At 40.4% G+C, this 26077-nt stretch overlaps 1 protein-coding gene across 2 annotated transcripts; it reads left to right on the top strand.

Annotated features, from left to right (window-relative positions):
* Positions 1–1180: 1180 nt before the first annotated feature.
* On the top strand, positions 1181–23052 carry MS3_00002572 (uncharacterized protein). Of its 2 annotated transcripts, XM_051210166.1 has the most exons (7): positions 1181–1905; positions 10263–10452; positions 10513–10655; positions 12394–12510; positions 14058–14159; positions 16674–16902; positions 22086–23052. In XM_051210166.1, exons 2-7 carry the CDS (start codon positions 10270–10272, stop codon positions 22281–22283), a joined length of 972 nt encoding a protein of 323 aa, XP_051070132.1. In that variant the 5' UTR covers positions 1181–1905; positions 10263–10269; the 3' UTR covers positions 22284–23052. The 2 variants fall into 2 exon arrangements, with proteins under 2 accessions (XP_051070132.1, XP_051070133.1); XM_051210167.1 differs by lacking the exon at positions 22086–23052 and having other exon boundaries at positions 1181–1929; positions 14058–18405.
* Positions 23053–26077: the final 3025 nt, after the last annotated feature.

The raw sequence follows: 26077 nt of genomic DNA, 5'->3' as shown, positions 1-26077 counted from the left end.
TAGATATTTTCCAAACCCGTATCGCATGTAAATAAACCGAAAATAGAATTAAAATGACTGTCGTGTAATAAGGAAATCGAGCCATGATTTACCGTGTGAATTATTAGCAAATACAAGGGGTATAATAAACATTAATTAAAATGGTAACCACCAATGTAACTAAGGTTTAGAGGGTCCAGGTAACGTGGCCATTTCGTAAAAGGCCGATACAAAGAGCTTATTACCTAGCGTTAAGTGACATATTAAGTACGACAACATGTGTACTTGGGACATGGACTAAGCGTGGTCGTGTACATGCAATATGTTTTACCACAGTATGTCGACTAACGAGTCATAAATGTACATGATTTCGACTAAAACTTGACGGCAGTGACAGAATATATGACTAGTTTACGTGAAAGCAACTACGAAATGTTATCACGCATCATAAATATAGTACGAAATAATCTAATGAAATTATGAAACTCGCCTGGGTTACTCTTGCCTTTAAGTAATGAAGTAGGCAGTAGTTTGAATCTGGATTATGTACGAGGTACTGTTGATTAAATTTTTCGATTAACACAGCGTTGTAGACTGACGAACAGTCTAAACGAGATCTAAGATCGCAGGAAATTTATAGTTCAAACTCACCGTGAATTTCTAGCATTCGTATCCTCTGTTTGGCCATGGAACTCAACAATTGGAAATTAGGCAGGCAGTGGTAAAAAAAAAGCAGAACATTCTAGTGGATAGTGGTTAAGCAGAAACATGAATTTATAGTCGATAGTTAATCTTGTCTTATTTATACCAGTGGATAAGTTACAAACAGATTTGCGTTCGTGTTGCCTTGTGGCTATACTCACGAGTGGTTGATATTTTAACAGACATATTACACAGGAGCATTTACATGCTGCTAATGCTTGTTAAAGAACCACGATAGCCAATTGTAATCGTAGTTGATTGTTTAGTTCTGCTGATTGAACTAAGTATTTAAGTTTAAATACTAATCAAAATTGACATGAAGCAACGGAAGTTCACAGTGATAGATTGACATAGGCGATGATAAAAATGAAAAAGAATAAGTATAGAATGCAATAATAAAGATTATAGTGATAGGTTGTGTTATTCGAAGTCTTGCTCACCAGTGTAGATCACCAACGTAGATGATCTATGTCGAAATGATTGGAGGCCTACTCGAGTTAGACGTGAATAGTGTGACGAACCAACTAACGTTGAAGTCACACCTCGTGGTCAGCACCTTACGTGGACTACCCCCATTGACGTAACAAGGTACTATAGATGCTTTGAAGACTGTACAACACAAAGGACGTTATTACAGAAATATATTAGTCAAAGTAGATACAAGCGAAAGTAAGACCACTGCCGCATGGGCCAGTCCATGGCGTACCATTAACTAATGTGCGTTTGTTGTACATGACCTTGGCAGGGAGCGACGATCTGTTCGACATTCAGTGATCCAACTGCCGGATGATTTGGCTAGGGCTCAGTGACATTTCACTGGCCCTACAATAGCACAGTCGACTCACCACATTCCTCCATGTTGAAAAACGATAAAGGACCAAATGCAGATCACGTGACTCGGAGTAGACAATGCAAATGCAGCAAAAACAAGCGTTTTCAGGTCATTTCAAACAGTTGCTTCTTGAGTGAAACTTCAAGCGCAATGAAGCAAAATTCAGAACGAAACACGGCATTCATATTCTCAGACACTGATGTAAGCACATCCAACCATAAGCACACAGACCTGATTTGTTTCCAGAGCAAATTTCTGGAAGAATGTTATATCCCTCAACTCTTTTTAGCCATAAATTGATACCGAGAAGCAGTAAATACTTGAGGCGCTACTATTAATATAGTGCGTTACTGTGTGACGTAATTAGACGTTCACTTGCTCTTGTTCCATCGGTAAGATCTCACTACTTAGTTTCTGTAAGTCTTACTTCCAGTAGTGTCTTGCCCTTTTTGTGAAGCCTCTGCCCCATTTACTTCATACAATTTTTCTGTTCGTTGATCGTGAGTATGACGACTACATGCTTGTTTTCTTTGACGTGGAACATATAGATTTCATATTATCAACAGCAGAGACAATTAAAAGACTACATGTCGTCAAGAAAGACTAACGTTTTCAGCGCTTCAGTTTCAGTTTCAGTTTGGGAAGGACAGGAGGCTCGATGGACTATGTTAGTCCTGGCAATGGTGGTCTCTCAGTTGATCCAACTTTCTTTTGAAAGAGTCGACGGATGGAGCCTCAACCACGTGCTGAGGTAGTGAATTCCACTCGTTGATGATTCGATGGGAAAGTCGATAGTCAGCTGACAAGTAATTTGTTCTCGGCTTGTGAACTTTTTTGGTGTCCTCGTAAATTCTCTGTTTTGGAAGACAAGAAAAATGAGGGCATGTTAGGTGCAAATTTATCACTAAGCAATTTGTAGACTGTAATAAAGTCGCCTCTAGTTCTGCGATATGACAACGGGAAAAGGTCCAGCTTGGCCAGTCGAGATTCATACGGAAGCCTCGCTATTCCGGGAACCAGCTTAGTCGCCGTTCTCTGAACCTTTTCCAGAAGCTCACTGTCTTTTTAAAGCAGGGGCTAGCCGCTTGTATGCAGTACTCAAGTTTAGGACGAACGAACACTGTATACAAAGTCAAAAACGTCTTAGCGTCGACATGACTAAAAGCCCTACGTATTGACCATAACGTTCTAAAACTTTTGGCGGCTATTGCACGGCAGTGTGCAGTAGTCTTTAAGTCTTGACTAACGATAACTCCTAAGTCATTATATGTCTGGACGACAGGTAGCTCAGTGTTATTCATCGTGTATGTATCTGTGCCTTGATGACCGATATGCATCACAACACACTTGGAAGTATTTATCGGCAACTGCCATGTTTGAGACCATTCAGATAACTTCTTCAGGTCATTTTGAAGTTCTAAGCTATCACCCTCACATCGTATCGTTCTCCATATCTTGACATCGTCAGCATATAGCAAGACCGATGATGATAGGAGACAAGGAAGGTCATTTACATACAAGAGGAATAGCACTGGCCCCAAAACTGTACCCTGGGGCACTCCACTAAGCACAGTTTCCCAGCTAGATAACTTTGAGTTCACCCGAACTCTTTGTTGACGCCCAACTAAGAAGTCTTTTATCCACATCAATAAATTGCCTCCAATCCCGACTTTTCTTAGCTTATATAACAGCCGGTTGTGCGGAACTTTATCAAAAGCTTTACTGAAATCAATGAAGGCGACGTCTACAGGTAGCTTTTGGTCCTTAAGAGCACACCAGCTTTCACGAGCCACTAATAAGTTAGTGAGACAAGAATAACCTATTCTAAAGCCGTGCTGCTTCTCCGAGAGGATCCGGTTTTTATCGAGATACTTAAACAGCTCCTTCCGAATAATCTTTTCTAATATTTTAACAACCACACTAGTTAGGCTAACGGGGCGGTAGTTCTCAGGTTTGTGTTTCGTGCCTGTTTTGAAGACAGGACTTACTATGGCATTTTTCCAATCTTTCGGTAAGCGACCCTGCGTAACGGATAGGTTAAAGCATGTACTTAAAGGGCTTGCAACGAAGTTAGATAATTCCTTCAGTAGCCTAGGATGTAATTCATCGGGCCCCGTGGATTTACCTATGTCAAGCTTATTTAGCAGACCAAAGACATCGAGTTCTTTAATGGTCACGCTATCCAGTGTATGTATGGGGGATCTGTATACGCTGACGAGAAGGGCGCTTCTATGGTATACACGTTGCTAAAGTAGTTCGAGAACGCTTGAGCCTTACCAAAGTCGTCCTCCACTAATGATGAAGCAGTACTGTCTCCCCATAAAGCAGGAATATTTCCTTTTCTCCTTGAGACTAAATCGCATTTTCAGAAGCCCATACAATCAGAATTATGATTTTGTGCCTGTCGCTAGCTACTAACCACATAAATTAGATAAATGGAATCTAATAGTTAGGTCTAATGTACAATATATTTTCACATGGTTCGTGGGTTTACAGGTTCAAAATCAAGATTTATTCATCTCCGAAGCTTTTTTACTTGTTTTTGAATAGTTGTAGAGTGGCTTTTCTTCATGCAGCGCTAACAATTTTGAAGAAGTTATCGCGAGCTTTTATAATTTTTGACTACAACTCGAACACTTCGGCGCTAATGAGTGACCATTAGGTATTTACATCTAATATTGTTTAGCCGTATATCGTGCACGAATGATAGTTATCTGATCTTGTCTTAATTCAAGTCCCGTAAAGTTTGGTCCAAGATAATAGAAAACTATAATTTATCAGTGATCTGCGCCCCCATCTCTATCCGCATAGTAACAAGTCGCCGTCTCTCGCGTTTTTGCTCCCACGTATCACCCCCGCCCTGAGAAGACAGTGAGCAGGACTTCCCTGGCAGTGAGTGTATACGCGTGACCATGTGAGAGGATTTCGAGAAGGTGAGTAGACTCCCCGACCCTCGACCGTACCAGGGAATTTGGGGGCATTGATCTTTAGAAGGCGTTAAGTTCATAACCTAATCAGGATTAGATGTGGTCAGTTACATAACCGTGAAATATTTCACTGGGAGTTTGTTATCTAACCTAGAGTTTTCCAGAACTTAATTATGAGATATAAGGAGACTATGGGTGACATGACTCAGAATCGATCACAATGGTGTCGGTGTATACACTCTCTGTCTTCCTTTAAACTGCTCCCAAATGCCCTGGTATGGCTGAGAGCAGGGTGGGCCCGCCCTCCCTCTCGAAATGCTCTCACACGTTCACGCGTATACAGCCTCTGCCACGGAAGTCCTACTCACTGACTTCTCGTGGCATTACTGTCCTTTACGAAAATGAGAGGACGAAAAGTGAATATCCGGCGCTTTAACCGGATCCCAAACCAATGGTACACATGGGATCCAGTATCCTGAAGTAACAAATGGCGTATGAACCAATCATTGGTCACCGGCTACCATGGGACTACATCTCCTCACGATGCTCCACTGCCTTCTGGATCAGACTTTTAGCTCAAAAGCTCGAGGTGTGGCCCCCCAAGAAAACCACCTGATTCGGTTTGGGCACTCGGGCAGTATTACAGCCCACACACAAATATAATGATAATGATGGTATTTACTGAAAACTTTATTCTCGCTTCGATTTAAAGTCAAACAATTCACATTTATTATTATTATTATTATTATTATTATTATTATTATTATTATTATTTACTACGTCATTTATCCACTCTCTTTTATTCCCACTGTATGTATCCTTATTTTTCGACTTATACAGCAGCTCGTCTATGGTGGAAATTCGACTCTATCTAAACGTTCTCGAGTCACTGCCTGGTTGAAAATTGTATGCTACCACCAAATACGAATACTGAAGCAGTTTTTTCTGAAACCACGTGCACTATTCAAACTGACTGCCTTCAACGTTCGCACATTTATGCAGGTTGGATAACAGATAGGGCTGGCTATGTCTTTGGAAAGTTTTAATATCGACGTTTGTTGTCTATCCGAGACCCGTATTCAAGACTCTGGTGAAGTACTACAAATTTGCTCTCCATCTGTCGCTTCAAAAAGCTTGTTTTACGTGTGTTTATCCGGGGACCCTGTGGCATCTTCATCTGATCTTGCTGGCGTTAGTGTCGAACTAAGCGCTAGAGCTAAGGCAGCACTAATCGATTGGATCCCCATTAACAGTTGGTTATGTGTTGCTAGAAAGTTACATCAGAGTGAGAAGAAATCGGCATGAGAAACGATGTCTTTGAGTCATTTCCGCTTATACCCCGACAGATTGCAGCCCGGATGCAATCAAGGATGAATTCTACCGCCAGTTAACTGTTTTTCTCCAGAAAGTGCGTTCGACAGATATTGTAGTACTAGCCGGAGACTTGAATGCTCAGGTCGGGCGTCTAGGCACAGAAGAGAGTCGTTTACGTGGCCGATGGGGGCTTGTTGGTCGCATGACAGATAACGGGGACCGTCTACTGCAACTATGCACAGACCACAACCTGTTTCTGGCTAGCACTAACTTTCGGCACAGTCATCGCTGATGTGCCACCTGGCGTCCTCCCTCTGCATCTCAAGCCTGGACTCAGATTGATCACATCACGATCAGCTACCGCTGGCGTGGTTGTGTACAAGACTGCCGCTCCTTTTGGAGTACTTATCTGGACTCTGACCATTCCTTGGTCTGCGCCAATCTTACCTTACTTTTCAGTGGCCAACGAAGTGACCGCCACCAAAGGATTGATGTCAGCAAGTTGGTTGCAACTTCTTTTGCAAATAAGTATCAAACCGAGCTAGCTTCTAGGCTAGCTACCATTCCACCGAAAAGTATAGGTGATCATTGGTTGCAACTTCACGACGCCATCAAAATGGCGAGTAAAGCTGCTTGCGGCTTCGCGAAACGTCCCGCTTATAAGCACTGAGTTTCTTCTGGTTCCTTACAACTCATTGAAGCCCATCGGTCTACTCCGGGCAATCGTAAGTTTGACCAGAAACGAAGACTGTTACGTAATGAAATCGGGCAGAGCTTGTGTAAGAACCGAGAAGCCTGGTGGTCGGAACGTGCTAGAAGCAGTAGCTGCATCTGGTAACTACCGGAAGCTCTTCCAACTCATCCGAGCCACTGGCAGCAAGAAGTCTGGTGTGAGCGAAACAATCTACGAGGATGACATGATACCAATCACCAACATCCATCTACGTCTTGGACGATGGGCAGAATTTTTCGAAGGGCAGTTCAACTGGCCTGCTGCTCCGGCAACATTGGTCAGACTCCCGCCCTCCATGGCCGATGACGACTGATCCACCAAATGAGGCGGAATTCCGCAAGGAACTCCAACTCTTGAAGCGCTGAAAATCGCCGAACCCAGATGACTTACCTCTGGCTCTTTTTAAAGGTGATGGTGACTTTCTGACTAAGGGATTGACTGTGTTGCTTACAGAGGTCTGGGAACTAGAGAGTGTACCAACGTCATGGAATGAGTCGATAGTTGTCCCTATCTTTAAAGAGGGTTCACGTCGTTCCTGTAACAACTATCGGGGAATAAGTCTACTTCCGATTTCGTCCAAGCTATTGGCTTCCGTGATACTTCGTAGGTTGTTCAAAACCTATGAAAGATTGACTCGCGAGAGGCAGACTGGTTTTCGTTCTGGTCGAGGATGTATTGATCATATCTTCATCTTCCGCCAAATGTTAGAACACCGTCATACTTATCAAAGGCCAACAATCGTAGTGTTTATTGACATCAGGGCTGCCTTCGATTCGTTGGACAGGACTGTTCTTTGGGGTCGTCTATTAAAGAAGGGTGTGTCTGAGAAGTTCATTAACATCTTAAAAACCCTGTATACAAACACCCCAGGCAGAGTGAGGGCATACAACCACCTCTCTCCATTGTTCCATTCGAGCAGTGGGGTTAGACAGCGTTGCCAAATCTCACCATTCCTCTTCAACTTTGCCATAAACGACATTCTGGAAACAGCTCTGATGGATGTAAGTAATGGCAGTGTGGATCTGTTGCCTGGAGAAAGACTTCTCGACCTTGATTATGCGGATAATATTGTCTTACTGTGCGATAATGCCCAAGCCATGCAATCCGCACTTAATCAGTTGGCAATCAGTGTCCGTAGGTATGGTATGTGCTTTGCACCTTCCAAGTGCAAAGTACTTCTACAAGACTGGCAGGATTCTATTCCTGTACTCTCCCTGGATGATGAGCAGATAGAAGTAGTCGAGAAGTTCGTGTATCTGGGTAGCTGCATAAGTGCTGGTGGGGGTGTGAGTGATAAGATCAATGCACGTATAGTGAAAGCCAGAGCAGCTTATGCCAATCTGGGCCACCTTTGGCGCCTTCGTGATGTCAGTCTGTCTATAAAAGGTCGGATCTACAACGCGTCGGTGAGAGCAGTTCTGCTCTATGCTTGTGAAACCTGGCCTGTCCGAGTTGAGGATGTTAGACGACTCTCTGTGTTTGATCATCGTTGTTTCCGAAGGATTGCTGACATCCAGTGGCAACACCATGTTAGTAATGCAGAGGTTTGGCATCGTGTGTTCGGGCACAGAGACGATAACCCAACTGGTGTCACCATCTTGAAACACCGACTTCGGTGGCTTGGATATGTTCTACGAATGTCGTCCCAGAGAATTCCATGTCGTGCATTATTTGCCGACTCTGGGACTGGTTGGAGAAAGCGGAGAGGTAGTCAGTATATGACACAGTGTCGCGGTATGAAAGAAAGCTGCAAAGGGCTGGCTTTTGTTGGTCCTTCACGACTCTCTGGCTTGGATCTGAGAGATGGTGCAACACAATGGCTTGAGACGTTATCAGATATGGCTCAGAATAGAAGCCAGTGGCGATCCTGCTGTAACCTTTTTTATCTTCCTTAACTGAAAGAATACTTTTCGTTGTCCCCTTCTGTTTCCCCCATTACTATTATTATTACACTACTTTACACTAACCTGTGGTCGTTATTGTTCTCTCTTTTTCTTATACGCACCTTACCTTCTTTTTCTCTTCCCATTCTCATTGTTTTGTGTGTGTTAGCTGGACATAGACTGGATTAAAGCATGCTCAATCCACGATAAGAATTAGCCAATCAGCGTTAGTCAATACTTAGTGAACACTTTAGAAATCTTCTCATGTGAAAAACTATAAATGTACTAACGTTTTCTCTATTGTACTTACTTACTTGGTTCTTGCTTCCATCTAACCTTGTTATTTGGAATATAATCTCTTTCCTGTTTAACCGTGTTCTGATTTGGGGACTTGTCGAGTGATTTGGTGTCCAAGAATACTAAGCAATAGGAATAGCTGGGTTATAACCGTAAGAGAGAGATTATAACAGTGTGGCGCATATATATTTGGTGCCCTGTTGTACCAATATTTATGTGTTCAAATAAATAAAATTTAGCTAGACAATTTACACAGTACTGTAAATATTTGGTTTGGTTAATTTGTGTATTAACTCCGGTCATATTTAAGTTGGACTCGTTGATTTAAAGGTTGTTTCACATCGATTCCTGTTACTTTAAATTTTATCTGGTAGCCATCCCATTTGGATAACATAAGTAGAAAACTTGGTTTCAAGGATACACAATATGTTACGTTTCTTTCTATCCAGGTATTTGAAGTTAGGCTCAAGTCGTTTAAAAAACTCAAACCGTAATTTTCACATTTCCAGCAAAAGGATGAGATACTGTGTGAGGGGAAATATGTCAGTCAAAGTGATTTCAGTCTCACAGATTCTCCATAATTTATTGTATAGAAGCAATTATCATAGGCACTTGAATATTACTAATCTTATTTCTTTAATCAGCAACATATTGCAATGTCTTAAGAGGCTTAGCATCAATTCGTTAAAGTAAGGTGAATAAAGCAAAGCCTCTAGATACGATTTGAATCAAATCCATCATGTTTTTGGAGTCATTCAGCTACAACGTAGGACATGGCACATATATGCATCGGTCCAAGTTGCCATACCTCATCAACACAACAAGATGAACACCAGATTCATAAAGGTAGTTAATTCAGTTGTGGTGATATATAAAAGAAAGATTATATATAAGGACGTAGTACAGGAAGAAAGAATTAGTTCGTACAAAGAAAGATATGAAGCGATTTTAATCTCTTAGTTTAAGAGAAGACGAAGGGTGTATACAACGACGCCATTGTGACCGATTCTGGGCCATGTCACACACAGTCTCCAACCATTGGTTACGATAGTCACGCGACCCAAACCAAGTAATCTGCATCTCCCAACATGGCTCAGACTAGACGTTAGTGATTTCAAGCACTGATGCCACGTTTTGGTTTGACCGCCCCTAACTTTCTTCCAACCATCTCCAACACGGGTTAGCATTGCACGTCGTGGTAATCGGTGTTCAGGCTTACGTAATACGTGGTCCAACCATCTCAGTCAATGAAGATTCACAACCTCATCAACTGATTTACCATCATTTCCTAATACCCTGTATCTGTCTAACCTCACTATCACTTACCCGGTGATCCCAGAAGACGCCCGTAATATTTCTAAGGCATCTGTGGTCAAATACTAGTAGCTTACGAGTATCTTCTACTCTTAATGTTTTCGGAGTAGTTTTCTTTGTTTGCATTCCGATTACCAATTAGTTCCTATCAGTTCCGTCTACTAAAGAAACAAGATACATTCCGGTTTCTTGTTTGAAAACTAACTAATTTGTGTATTTATTTTGTTGAATACTTGCTTTTAAATCCATAGTATATGTTATTTACTATTTGTATCTCATAGTATTTAAATGACTTGGACTCGTTCTGAAGTACAATATGGAATATTACAAAAACTATGTCTACATGCTATTAAATATGGACCAATTCCAAAACATGTTGCTTTTATTATGGATGGGAATAGACGGTTTGCTGATAGTAAAATGTTAAAAAAATCTGATGGTCATTTACATGGTTTTACAAAACTCTCTGAGGTATGTCGTTTTTTTTCAGATTTCATTCTATCTAAACATATTTATTGATATTCTTTTTAGACTTTACAATGGTGTCGTGATATTGGCATTGAAGAAGTATCAATATTTACTTTTAGTATAGACAATTTCAATAGATCTCATGAAGAAGTTTCATTTTTAATGAATTTAGCTGAAGAAAAACTTCAAGAGTTACTAGATAATAAGTAAGAAGTATCATTGTTATTATTATTATTATTATTATTATTATTATTATTATTACCACTCTTTTAGCGATTAGGTTGACTAATATTTTAGCTAAGATCTGAGTGTTAGACGTAATCCCATCTGACTGGTCACAATCATTCATTGTTCCGATATGTAAGAAAGGGTTAAAATCATCCTGTGACAACCATAGAGGGATTAGTTTGACCAATATAGCATCTAAACTACTGTCCTCAATATTTATCAGACGCCTAACTAAGACTTGTGAACTGGTCGTGGCTGCATCGACCACATATTCACCATCCGTCAGGTTCTAGAACATATGCATACTTATCAGCGTCCGACAATGGTGGTCTTTCTTGACTTAAAAATAGCATTTGACTCTGTGGAACGCGAAATTCTGTGGCAGTGTCTGTCATTGAAAGGCGTACCTCAGAAGTACATAAACCTTGTGAAGGCTCTTTACTCGAACACTATCAGTCGAGTGAGAGCGTATGGCGAACTGTCATCTGGTTTTGCAACCTCAAGTGCTGTCCGTCAAGGCTATCCACTTTCTCCATTTTTGTTTAACTTCACCATAGATCTACTGATAGAAATAACATTCTCTTCGACTGAACTCTCGGGTATTGACCTCCTACCAGGAGGTCCACTTATCGACTCAGAATGCCCAGATGACATAGTCCTGTTTGGCGAAAACGCTGATAAAATGCAGAGTCTTTTGGTAGCACTAAGCAACAATGCCAGAATGTTTGGAATGCACTTCTCTCCCTCTAAATGCAAGTTTTTTTTCAGGACTGGCCTGCGTCGACACCTGAACTAAGGATAGGAAGTGAAGTAGTCGAACGCGTTGACAACTTCACTTATCTTGGAAGTCTGATCAGCCCTAATGGGTTGGTATATGACAAAATCTCAGCACGGATTCGAAAAGCTCGTTTAGCTTTTGCCAACTTACGTCACTTATGGCGAAGGCGAGATATCCGCCTGTCAATTAAGGGGCGAGTATACTGCGCGCCAGTCCGTTCTGTTCTACTTTACGGCTGTGAAACGTGGCCATTAAGAGTAGAAAACACTCGTAAGCTACTAGTATTTGACCACAGATGCTGGGATCACCGGGTACGTAATAGTGAGGTTAGACAGATACAGGGTATTAGGAAATGATGGTAAATCAGTTGATGAGGTTGTGAATCTTCATCGATTGAGATGGTTGGACTACGTGTTACGTATGCCTGAACACTGATTACAACGATGTACAATGCTAACCGGTGTTCGGGATGGTTGGAAAAAAGTTATGAGTGGCCAAACCAAAACGTGGCATCAGTGCTTGAAATCACTAACTTCTAGTCTGAGCCATGTTGGGAGATGCAGTCTACTTGGTTGGTGTCCGTGTGACTGTCGTAACCAATAGTTGGAGACTGTGTGTGACATGGCTCAGAATCGGTCACAATGGCGTCGTTGTATACACTCTCTGTCTTCCCTTAAACTGTGAGATTAAAATCGCTTCATATTTTTCTTTGTACGAACTAATTCTCTGTTCCGGTACTATATCCTTATTGCAATCTTTCTTTTATATATTACTACCACCTCTGAATTAACTACCTTTATGAATCTGGTGTTCATCTTGTTGTGTTGATGAGGTATGGCAACTTGGACTGATGCATATATGTGCCATGTCCTACGTTGTAGCTGAATGACTGACTGATTATCACTCTTCCCTTAACCATTATATTACTTCCTTTTTAGAGATGAATTGAAAGAAGATGATATATGTATTCGTGTTATTGGAAATTTAGCATTACTACCAGCAAAAGTTCAAAGTTTGGCCGCACAATTAATGCTTGTTACTAGGAATCATTCAAAGTCAGTAAAAAGTTAACATCTCCACAATTTTATTAAACACTAACTTACGTATATTATTTAACCTGGAAACTGGCTATCAAGATATATATAATCCTATTTATGCGAATAGTTTTTGGAAGTAGCGGATATTTGTTGGTTACCAGATATCTTCAAAACACTGCTTGCGTTTAGTAGAACACAGAAATAAGCAATTCTGAGATTGTATATAGTGTACTCGGAAAAGATGAAGAATAGGTTAATATAAATCTGAATCTTCACCGACTGAAGAGCATGTAACATATATCACTTACCTAACTACCACCTATCTTAATATACAATGCTAACTGTTAAAGTAGGTTGGAAAGAAGTTGGAATAAGGCAAATTATATACACTGTTCATCAACAAAATCAATAACTGTCAAACTGAGCTATGTCAGTAGACTCACATTAGTTGATTGAAGTCAGTCATTGAAAACATGAAGTAATATGACTCACAATCAGTCTCATAAGCGTAAATGTATTCGTTTTTCATCTTCCTCTCAATATTTTTTTAAATACACCATTACTTCTCGAGCCATGTTCTCCAAACTTCAGTTTTTCTCGTTATCATGAACAATATTAATTATTCCAACTTCTTTTCCATTCATCTTGTTTGTTATTTACCGAAGTACATAAATGTCGGTACAAATGGGCACCAAAATAAATATGCCGTCACACAATGAGAAAATGAGATTTTGAAAAGACGAAAGAAAGTGAACATAATAAAAAGTAGTGACCAGTGGAGTTCAACCAAGTCTGTTGTGAGATAGTAACTCACTGAAGACAATGGTGGATGTGTCGCTCAATTTGGTGGATTAGTTGAAGTTAGACATTAACACCGTTGGATGCCGGCCGACTCAGTGGTTTAGTGGTTAAGTGCTCGCGCGCGAAACCAGTAGGTCCTAGGTTTGAATCCCGCAGGGTGCGGGATCATGGATGCGCATTGCTGAGGAGTCCCACAATAGGACGAAACGGCTGTCCAGTGCTTCCAGGTTTTCCATGGTGGTCTAGCTTCAATTGACTCATGATCTTAACCATTGAAATTACTATAATAATAAAAAAAACAAATAAGTTAAAATAAGTGTATGAGAGTAGTAAATAATGTGAGAAGCAGTTCAAGTGCGAGAACTACAACCAGAAAAGAATTCCTCCAGTTAAAGAAGTTCTTATGACTTTTATATGGAGATCGTAAGAAAATTACAGCAATACCCACCACTAGCTCTTAGTCTAAGTCATATCTGATAATGTCTCAAGCCACTGTGTTTCACTATCATTAGGATCCCAACCAGGAAATCGGGAATAACCGACAAATGTCAGTTTTCACAAAACGACACCATATCATAGAGGGATCGCCTCTTCTCTTTTTTCCAACCAGTCATAGTCTTGACTAATTTCATTTCGATGTATTGATATATTATAGAGATTTTGATCTGATGCAGATTTGTGTCAGCTTTTACTTTGATTACTAATTGACTGTATTTACTGGTTGGATTTTTTTCTTAGTTGTTTCCTTTTCATTTTCTTCACAGATCAATACTAAACATATGTATGGCATATAATAGCCGTAATGATATTACAAATGCAATGGAAATCGTACGTTTAGGTGTGAAAGAAGGAAAAATTATACCTAGGTAGGTGATGAATTTCTTTTCTCTCCCCTCCCCTAAAATTGAGTCAAATTCTTTGCACTTTTATTTAGATTTCATTGGATTACTGACTTCACTAACCGTTATCTTCCTCTTTCTGTCCCTTAGGACACTGCGGTTCTCATGGCGAATCCCTTACCATACATCTCTTTCATTGATACAACACCTCCCGATTTGCAGAACTAAAATGTTTGCATAATTTTCAAAGTGTTTCCATTGAAATCACGAACCTATCTAAGTTAGACAACCATTGTAAACCTAGAAGCACTGGATGATCGTTAGCGCAATATCGTGGGCTAATTGAATTTAGACTTATATATCACTGGATTCCGGCTCAGTGGGGGCTAAGCTTTCACATTCGAGACCTAAAGTTTTGAGTTTAATTCTCAGTTTCAAGGGCGTGAACGTGAACTATTGAGGAGTCCCATAGTGGCATAGAACAGTCGTTCATTGCTATCGGTTTTTAGTTATTGTCTAACTTAGAATCGATTTGTAATCTCAACGAAATTCGGCAATCTACACAATGCAATAATGAAAATATATTCCCAATCACTAGTGGTGGAATCGATAGACGGGTGGATAAACGAAGTGGTCTTAAATACAATCTTACACAAAAGTTTATCCGTTTGTTTATTATTCACACATTACAACACTCTAAATTCATAAATAAAATCAATACAACAAAACTAAACGAAAAGAAATAGTAGATGTAGAGGTTTGTGCTTTAAAATTATTTGTTGAAGAAGAATGTATCTGATATGTTTATCAGCATCTTGAAGGCTCTCCACATAAATTTTTCGGGTAGAGTAAGGGGTTATACTAATCTGAACATCTTTTGCTCAGTCATAGTGTTACCCTAACTTCACAGAATCGGATTTATAATACATTGGTGAGAGCAGTTATGCCGTATTTTTTTGAGATTTGGTTACTGTTATGCTGATGATGTTTCGTTGAATCTCTATATGCTTGATCATCATTATCTTTGAAGGATTGTTGCTTCTTTTTTTGTGTTTGATCAACAAAACTGTCATCTCAGAATTCTGATTCAGAAATGTGATACATTCACCCATCCATTATTATCACACAAATTAACTTTTATACAATCCATTAAGCGCTTGAGAACTTCCACATAGAAATGATCATTTACTGTTTGTTCTTTGAAAAGGAATTCATGGGACTAGTACTGTAGTGAAGCAGAACACAGGTGAGGACAATCGGATTATATTTAGCACATCATTACAGAGTTACTTGGTAAAATAGAAAAACCATACTATAATACTTAATTTGCAAAATGTTCAATAATTGTCTCGAACTTCATTGTTCTTGCATTTCTATACTAATTACATTCTATTGCCGTTCTTCATTTCTTGATCTTCCCAATCTTCTGCTGCCAGATATTACATTCGTGACTCGCGTTATATACTACCTATATCAATATATAAGTAGCACACACCACACTACTCCTACTACTACCTAATTTGCAATTTACTTATTTATTTGAACACATAAATATTGGTACAAGAGGGTACCAAATATATATGCGCTACACAAAAAAAACAGAGTCTTGAATACGGATCTCGGATAGACAACAAATGTCGATATTAAAACTTTCCAAAGACATAGCCAGCCCTATCTGTTGTCCGATCTGCATAAGTGTGCGAACGTTGAAGGCAGCCAGTTTGAATAGTGCACGTGGTTTCAGAAAAACCGCCTCAGTATTCGTATTTGGTGGTAGCATACAATTTTCAACCAGGCAGTGACTCGAGAACGTTTAGATAGAGCTGAATTTCCACCATAGGTGAGCTGCTGTATAAGTCGAAAAATAAGGATACACAGAGTGGGAATAGAAGAGAATGGATAAATGACGTAGTAAATAATAATAATAATAATAATAATAATAATAAATGTGAATTGTTTGACTTTAAATCGAAGCGAGAATAAAGTTTTCAGTAAATACCATCATTATCATTATATTTGTGTGTGGGCTGTAATACTGCCCGAGTGCCCAAACCGAATCAGGTGGTTTTCTTGGGGGGCCACACCTCGAGCTTTTGAGCTAAAAGTCTGATCCAGAAGGCAGTGGAGCATCGTGAGGAGATGTAGTCCCATGGTAGCCGGTGACCAATGATTGGTTCATACGCCATTTGTTACTTCAGGATACTGGATCCCATGTGTACCATTGGTTTGCGATCCGGTTAAAGCGCCAGATATTCGCTTTTCGTCCTCTCATTTTAGTAAACAACATCCCCGTCACGAGAAGGCAGTGAATGTGACTTCCCTATCAGAGGTTGTATACGCGTGGCTATGTGAGAGCATTTTGAGATGGAGGGAGGACCCCCCACACACACACCTCCTCTCGGCCGTACCCAGGGTATTTGGGGGTCACCACAATACTAGTTTAGTTCATTTATTTACATATCTTATACATAGTTTATTTTTATCAATTAAATTACTTTAAACTTTATTGAAATTGTATTTTCTAACTAATTTTATTTTTAGTGATATCACTCAAGAATTATTATCAAAATGTTTATATACACGTTTATCAAAACCATTAGATTTATTAATTCGTACTTCTGGTGAAATACGTTTAAGTGATTTTTTAACTTGGCAAGTATTAGAAAATGATACTATTTATAAATTTATTAATAATTATTGGCCAGAATTTTCATGGTGGGATTTTCTTTCATCTATTTTACATTATCAAATATCATATCTACAATTATCAGTAAGTATGAATTGTATTGTATAAAAAAAAAATGATAATGATTATATCGTGGATTGATTAAGGTTAAACATGTACACTATTGAATGTTGGCCAGTTCAGTGGTTCAGTAGGTTAAACGTTCACGCGTAAGACTCAAGGCCCTAAGTTCGAATTCTGTGGGTGAGATCGTGGATGTGCACTGTTGAGAAGTCCTACAATAGGACGAAACAGTCGTCCAGTACTTCCAGGTGTTCAATGGTGGTGGTCTAACATCAATCACTTCATGATCTCAATCAAAACAGAAATTTGTTTGTTTTTTTTTTGTATATTTCTAAAGTGTATTTCTGTTGGAGACGTTAGATCCCCAGAACCTCACTTGAGAAAGGATCTAATTTTGTAATTTTATTTAGAAAATTTGAATTGCTTTATTTTCGCACCAAAGGCGCTCTTGTCACCTTCATTCATGTCGTGTTTCCCACTGGGAAATGTCTTCAATGCTATTAGTCCGTTGAGTCTTTTAGTATGCTATTTGGTAACTCTCCCCAAGGACGGTTTTGTGCTGTATATATTTACGTTTTGAATTGTGTTTGTTGTTATCGCTCGTTTTATGGCTGTTTGCAGAATATACTTCCCCATTCCAAGGTTGGAATTCTCCCTCTAGTTAGCAGGGCTGGGATGCATCAATAGCTAGCTTACTGGTCTTTGGTCACCGAGTCTTGTTTTCTCGTTCGCAGATCAAGTGAACTCGTGATAGCTTCAACTCTAGCAATTTCATTCTTCTTCCTATCTAATGCTGAGTGATAAAGTATTATTTAACTTTTAATTCAGAAAACTAAGTTTATGTTAATTATTAACAACTTGAAATCTGATTTATTTATTGGAACACATAAATATTAGTACAAAGGGGCACTGAATACATATGTGCCACATAAGTCACGATTTACTGTGATACAGTCCGGAGCCTTCGACCTAAAGGTCCGATCCACAAGGCAGTAGAGCAACGTCAGGAGATGCAGTCTCATGGTAGGTGAGTGACAAATAATTTGTTCATACGCATTCGGGGGCAGTAACTGAGAGCCAGTCGCTTGCCGAATGCCCTGGTACGGCCGAGAGTGGGGTGAGTCCGCTCTCCCTCTCGAAATACTCTCACACGGCCGCGCGTATACAGCCTCTGCCAGGGAAGTCCTACTCATTGCCTTCTCGTGGCGGGGGTGTTGTTTACGAAAATGAGAGGACGAAAAGCGAATGTCCGGCGCTTTAACCGGATCACAAACCAATGGTGCACATGGGCTCCAGTATCCTGCGGGAACAAATGGCGTATAAACCAATCGTTGGTCACCGGCTACCATGGGACTGCGTCTCCTTACGATGCTCCACTGCCTTGTGGGTTAGGCCTTTAGGCCAAAGGCTCGGGGTGTGGCCCCCTAAAATAACCACCTGCTTCGGTTTGGGCACCCGGGCAGTATCACAGCCCACACACAAACGATGAACTCTATGTCTATGGCAACTACTTTTCTCGCTCCGAAAAACAATCAATCGATTCAAATAATTATCATTACTATTATTGTCATTATTAATACTATTATTATTACTATTATTGTCATTATTATTATTATTATTATTATTATTATTATTATTATTATTATTATTATTATTATTATTTTCCACATTATTACGTTCGCACACTTATGCAGGTTGGTCAACAGATAGGGCTGGCTATGTCTTTGGAAAGTCTTCATATCGATGTCTGCTGTCTATCCGAGACCCGTATTCAAGACTCTGGTGAAGTACTACAAATTCGCTCTACATCTGTCACTTCAAAAAGCTTGTTTTACGTGCGCTTATCCGGGGACCCTGTGGCATCTTCGTCTGGTCTTGCTGGCGTTGGTGTCGCACTAAGCGCTAGAGCTGAGGTAGCACTAATCGATTGGATCCCCATTAACAGTCGGTTATGTGCTGTTAGATTAGAAAGTTCCATCAAAGTGAGAAGAAATCGGCGTGAGAAACGATGTCTTTCCGTCATCTCCGCCTATGTCCCGACAGATTGCAGCCCGGATGCAATCAAGGATGAGTTTTACCACCAGTTATCTGTTCTTCTCCAGAAAGTGCGTTCGACAGATATTGTAGTACTAGCCGGAGACTTGAATGCTCAGGTCGGGCGTCTAGGCACAGAAGAGAGTCGTTTAGGTGGCCGATGGGGACTCGTTGGTCGCAGGTCAGATAACGGGGACCGTCTACTGCAACTTTGCACAGACCACAACCTGTTTCTGGCTAGCACTAACTTTCGGCACAGTCATCGCCGATGTGCCACCTGGCATCCTCTCTCTGCATCTCAAGCCTGGACTCAGATTGATCACATCGCGGTCAGCTACCGCTTGCTTGGTTGTGTACAAGACTGCCGCTCCTTTTGGAGTACCTATCTGGACTCTGACCATGCTTTGGTCTGCGGCAATCTTACTTTTCAGTTGACAACGAAGTGACCACCACCAAAGGATTAATGTCAGCACGTTGGTTGCAACTTGTGTTGCTAGTAAGTATCAAACCGAGCTAGCTTCTAGGCTAGCTACCACTCCACCGAAAAGTATAGATGAGCATTGGTTGCAATTGCATGACGCCATGAAAATGGCGGGAACAGTCAGTTGTGGGTTTGCGAAACGTCCCGCTTATAAGCACTGGGTTTCTTCTGATTCCTTACAACTCATTGAAGCCCGTCGGTCTACTCCGGGTGACCGTGAGTTTGACCATGAACGAAGGATGTTACGTAATGAAATTGGGCAAAGCTTGCGTAAGGACCGAGAAGCCTGGTGGTCGAAGCGTGCTAATAAGCTGGAAGCAGCAGCTGCATCTGGTAACTACCGGAAGCTCTTCCAGCTCATCCGAGCCACTGGCAGCAAGAAGTCTGGTGTGAGTGAAACAATCTGCGAGGATGATGGGATGCCAATCACTAACATCCATCGACGTCTTGGACGATGGGCAGAATCCTTCGAAGAGCAGTTCAACTGGCCTGCTGCTCCGGCAAAATTGGTCAGACTGTCCTGCCCTCCATGGCCGGTGACGACTGATCCACCAAATGAGGCGGAATTCCGCAAGGAACTCCAACTCTTGAAGCGCTGAAAATCGCCGAACCCAGATGACTTACCTCTGGCTCTTTTTAAAGGTGATGGTGACTTTCTGACTAAGGAATTGACGACGTTGTTTACAAAGGTTTGGGAACTAGAGAGTGTACCAACGTCATGGAATGAGTCGATAGTTGTCCCTATCTTTAAAGAGGGTTCACGTCGTTCCTGTAACAACTATCGGGGAATAAGTCTACTTCCGATTTCGTCCAAGCTATTGGCTTCCGTGATACTTCGTAGGTTGTTCAAAACCTATGGAAGATTGACTCGCGAGAGGCAGACTGGTCTTCGTTCTGGTCGAGGATGTATTGACCATATCTTCACCCTCCGCCAAATGTTAGAACACCGTCATACTTATCAAAGGCCAACAATCGTAGTGTTTATTGACATCAGGGCTGCCTTCGATTCGTTGGACAGGACTGTTCTTTGGGGTCGTCTATTAAAGAAGGGTGTGTCTGAGAAGTTCATTAACATCTTAAAAACCCTGTATACAAACACCCCAGGCAGAGTGAGGGCATACAACCACCTCTCTCCATTGTTCCATTCGAGCAGTGGGGTTAGACAGCGTTGCCAAATCTCACCATTCCTCTTCAACTTTGCCATAAACGACATTCTGGAAACAGCTCTGATGGATGTAAGTAATGGCAGTGTGGATCTGTTGCCTGGAGAAAGACTTCTCGACCTTGATTATGCGGATAATATTGTCTTACTGTGCGATAATGCCCAAGCCATGCAATCCGCACTTAATCAGTTGGCAATCAGTGTCCGTAGGTATGGTATGTGCTTTGCACCTTCCAAGTGCAAAGTACTTCTACAAGACTGGCAGGATTCTATTCCTGTACTCTCCCTGGATGATGAGCAGATAGAAGTAGTCGAGAAGTTCGTGTATCTGGGTAGCTGCATAAGTGCTGGTGGGGGTGTGAGTGATAAGATCAATGCACGTATAGTGAAAGCCAGAGCAGCTTATGCCAATCTGGGCCACCTTTGGCGCCTTCGTGATGTCAGTCTGTCTATAAAAGGTCAGATCTACAACGCGTCGGTGAGAGCAGTTCTGCTCTATGCTTGTGAAACCTGGCCTGTCCGAGTTGAGGATGTTAGACGACTCTCTGTGTTTGATCATCGTTGTTTCCGAAGGATTGCTGACATCCAGTGGCAACACCATGTTAGTAATGCAGAGGTTCGGCATCGTGTGTTCGGGCACAGAGACGATAACCCAACTGGTGTCACCATCTTGAAACACCGACTTCGGTGGCTTGGATATGTTCTACGAATGTCGTCCCAGAGAATTCCATGTCGTGCATTATTTGCCGACTCTGGGACTGGTTGGAAGAAGCGGAGAGGTGGTCAGTGCATGACATGGTGTCGTGGCATGAAAGAAAGCTGCAAATGGCTGGCTTGTGTTAATCCTTCACGACTCCTTGGTTGGGGTCTGAGAGATGGTGCTACACAGTGGCTAGAGACGTTATGAGATATGTCTCAGAATAGAAGCCAGTGGCGATCCTGCTGTAACCTTCTTTTACTTTGTTCATAAAAAGTGGTTGTGTCTCCCTTACCTGAAAGATTTCTTCGGACTACCTTTCCGTTCCCTCGTTACTACCACACTACCTTACACCAATCTCTTCGTTATTGTTCTCTTTTTCTTTTGCGCACCTTAGTTTTTTTTCTATTTCTCTTCGAATTCTCATTGTTTTGTGTGGCGCATATATATTGGCGCTCTGTTGTACCAATATTCATGTGTCTAAATAAATAAATAAATGTTCATACGCGATTTGTTCTATCGGTTTGAAGCCAGCGTTTTCCAACACCCCTACGTGAATCCTTCATATTTATAAGCTCGGTTAAAACGCTGGACATTCGCTCTTCGTTCTCTCAATTTCGTAAACAACAGTGATGCCATGAGAAGTTTGTGAGTAGGACTTCCCTGACAGATGCTGTATACACGTGTCCGTGTGAGAGCATTTCGCGAGGGAGGTTGGGCCCACCCCACTCTCAGCCATACCAGGGCATTTGGGGGCATTCGTACACTAATATGTTCATGAATTACTTGATTAAGTAACTTATCGAATCCGTTTTTTTTCTTCTGTCTAGCCATTAATTCATTCTAAACGAATGATGAATAACAAATTGAATAATATTCATAATGATGATTCTATGAACAATAATTTCATATTGAATAGGATACATTCAAATGAAAATGAATCACATCAACAACGTATCAATTCATTTTTAGATTATTTAGATCAAACATTTTGGCAAAATATGACTATTTTAGCTACTTCATTTTAATGTGAACAAGATTTCCTCTCTTTCTCTCTCTCTGTCTATGTGAGTGTGTCGTTGTGTATCTGTGCAATTCCTCATAGAATGAATGAATCCATGATTTCACTTGCTCATTAAATGTACAAATGATTTTATACTTACTTACAATGTATGTATTTAGACAAAAAAGAAAGCAATATTATGATATAACTTTTGTTCTTATTGACTTTATCAAATCTATTACGTAATCGCGTAACGCGTTGACAAATTCACTTATCTTGGAAGTCTGATCAGCCCTAATGGGTTGGTGTTCGACGAAACCTCAGTACGAATTAGAAAAGCTCGTTTGGCTTTTCCCAACTTACTTCACCTATGGCGAAGGCGAGATATCCGTCTATCAATTAAAGGACAAGTATACTGCGCAGCAGTCCGTTCTGTTCTACATTACGGCAGCAAAACATGGCCATTAAGAGTAGAAGATACTCGTAAGTTACTAGTATTTGACCACAGATGCCTCAGAAATATTGCTGGTGTCTGTTAGGATCACCTGGTAAGTGATGGTGAGGTTACTCACAGGGTATTAGGGAATGATGGTAAATCAGTTAATGAGGTTGTGAATCTTCATCGACTGAGATGGTTGGGTCACGTGTTACGTATGTCTGAACACCGATTACCACGACGTGCAATGCTAACCGGTGTTCGGGATGGTTGGAAGAAAGTTAGGGGCGGCCAAACCAAAACGTGGCATCAGTGCTTAAAGTCACTAACTTCTAGTCTGAGACATGTTGATAGATGCAGACTACTTGGTTGGGGTCCGCGTGACTATCGTAACCAATGGTTGGAGACTCTTGGTGACATGGTTCAGAATCGATCGATCACAATGGCGTAGGTGTATACACTCTCTGTCTTCCCTTAAACTGTGAGATTAAAGTCGCTTCATATTTTTCTTTGTACGAACTAATTATCTGTTCCGGTACTATATCCTTATTGCAATCTTTCTTTTATATATTACTACCACCTCTGAATTAACAACTTTTATGAATCCGGTGTCCATCTTATTGTGTTAATGAGTGAGGTATGACAACTTGGACCGATGCATATATGTGCCTTGTCCTACGTTGTAGCTGACTGACTGGATCGTACAAGTTAATTCTCATTGATTAGATATATGATGAAGTTTCCTGTTACCTGAGAAAGATTATTTTGATACCAATTAGATACTTTAAGCCCAGTAATTCCATCATGAAACTTTTATTGTCTTTCTAGACAATAGTTGTCACCAGTGGTCTAGTTGGGTAAGCGCCTGGCACGAGACTGATAGGTCCTGGGTTCGAATCTCGCGGGGTGCGGAATCGTGGACATGCACTGCTGAGGGGCCCCACACTAGGACGAAAACGCCGTCCAGTGCTTCCAGGTTTCCCATGGTGGTCTAGCTTCAATTGACTCATGATTCCATTCAGTGAAATTTCTAAAATCTCCAAAAAACCCATTGTGATAATAGTTATCATCAGTAAACTGTTAGAATTTTTCTCTACAAATGACTAACAAGTATCAATACCTAATGATATATATGTAAATAGCGTTCGCGTTTTAGTGTTTGCTAATGGTTGATAGTCATGTAAACTATACGGCCTTGTAATCTATCTCAGATCATCTGTAATTGCATCAACTAAATCTGGTCTTTACACATATAGTATGTTGTTGATTACTTACCCAATAAATAGTAGACTATGAGCATGTGACTATGTAGAACTATAACTGATCCTAAAATTACGCAATACTAGGATTAGTTCTTTTTTGGATTATACTTTTTGAATGAACAATGAATAACCCTTGGGTCATTAAGATCTCTGATTACAAACCGTTATAAGCGTGATTTGTCCTGAAAATCTTATTGACAATAACATAACAATCAGATCAGAAACTGATTTCATCTGGACAACCATTAAAGAATAGGTAGCGCTGGACAATTGTAACTTCTCACCAGTGTACATCCATACTTTGTCAGGAATGAAACCCAAGAAAACCTCGAAGTACTTATCCTATCAAATATCAACTAACAATTTTCCTACACAGAACCCAATTAGTAAAATGACTATTCACATGTTTATGTTACCAAGAAATTGTAAGATAATCAAGTAGCTGTATATTGTTGTATAGCATAACAATACAAATATAAAGTTTTGGGTTATACACACACAAATCAGCTGTTTTAATTCTTTACAACAGACCGAGGAAAAATAGAGAAAAATCTTCCCTTACTACTGATGAATTCTCTCTGAAAAATATTCACGATCCAAGTAGCCAAGAAGTATCAGCTGGCCTATACACTTTTAACAGTGTTGCTCTAAGCTAAATTGAATTATAGACTCGAAATCGAAAAGCCATAGTTCATTTTGAGATGGTGGAGAAGATTTGTAGCACAGGTGGATGATTTTTGTGGAGTTTTTTTTTCTCTGAGCTGGATGGGGTTTGATCGTGGAGCTTTCATCACAAACTTCTATCTGAAGTATGTGCTGATGATGTTGTTCAGAAGAACGATGAAAGATCCACGACCAAACTATCCAGCTCAGAGAACAAAACTCCACCAAAGCCATAGTTCATTGTTTTGTTGACACATAACCAAATTCTGCTTTGGTGATTCAAATGTATACCACTTAACTAGGCATGCTAATACAGACTTTCCGCAGAACCAGGATTAATTTAACAATCACTAGAAAGTAGCTTATCTTAATTCCTAGACGAGATTAGAGATATTCAATTGGTTGTACAATTTGCTTAAACACGATTTTAATGACTTGATAAGATGATGAGCTATTCTGATGGAACATTGTAGATTATCTAAGAAGTTAAGGATTATGAAAAAAATCATTTGCTTTACTTCATTCAATGTGATCGTGTTATAATGATAACAAGATAGATTGTAATTTATTTTATTATTTTAACACAAAGATATTGGTACAAGGAGGCACCAAATACATGTGCGTCACATAAATCAATCGATTTGTGTGAGGGCTGTGATACTGCCTGGATGCCCAAACCGAATCAGGTGGTTTTCTTAGGGGGCCACTCTCCGAGCCTTCGACCTGAAGGTCTGATCCACAAGGCAATGGAGCATCGTAAGGAGATGCATTCCCATGGAAGCCGGTGACCAACAATTGGTTCATACGCCATTTTCCCTCAGGATACTGGAGCCCATGTGCACCATTGATTTGGTTTGGAATCCGGTTAGAGCGCCGGACATTCGCTCTTCGTTCTCTCAACTTCGTAAACAACAGTGATGTCACGAGAAGGCAGTGAGTAGGACTTCCCTGACAGAGGCTATATACACGTGGCCATGTGAAAGCATTTCGAGAGGGAGAGTGGACTCTCCCCACTCTCGGCCATACCATGGCATTTGGGGGCAAATTGTAATTTAATTGTACACCAATTATGAATAGAAAAGCTGTTAGAAATAGGATCTTATATTAAGATAGAAATTAATGAGATTTAATTCTTCTAAACAGAATAGTAATAAATACAACAATCTTTATCAGTTAATTATAACATAGAGATTATGAAACAGATTAAAATTGATTTTTTCTAAGCATCTATCTAAAGGCTCCAAACGATTGATCACATGTACCAGTATTTGTATGAGATCTATCTTCATCTTGAACTACAAGAATATATATGTATATATATAAACCATGTGAAGCCTTAATATAATCTATAATACCTGTATTTTAATTAGACTACTCGATGACGAGGTTCATCTCAAAAGATAGTTCAGAACAGTAGCCTCGAGACATTATCAGAGGATGGTTCAGAATAGAAGTCAG

Source organism: Schistosoma haematobium, chromosome ZW (genome assembly GCF_000699445.3).
Source record: "Schistosoma haematobium chromosome ZW, whole genome shotgun sequence".
NCBI lineage: Eukaryota > Metazoa > Platyhelminthes > Trematoda > Strigeidida > Schistosomatidae > Schistosoma > Schistosoma haematobium.
The sequence above is the reverse complement of the archived record's forward strand: the minus strand, read 5'-3'. Positions and strand labels throughout refer to the sequence as shown.

Excerpts from the sequence above, each read along its gene's own strand:
- MS3_00002572 (XM_051210166.1), top strand. The coding sequence starts at position 10,270 with ATGACTTGGACTCGTTCTGAAGTACAATATGGAATATTACAAAAACTA. Across the intron at positions 10,453-10,512 it reads GTTTTACAAAACTCTCTGAG|ACTTTACAATGGTGTCGTGA; the intron begins GTATGTCGTTTT and ends TATTCTTTTTAG. Across the intron at positions 10,656-12,393 it reads CAAGAGTTACTAGATAATAA|AGATGAATTGAAAGAAGATG; the intron begins GTAAGAAGTATC and ends CTTCCTTTTTAG.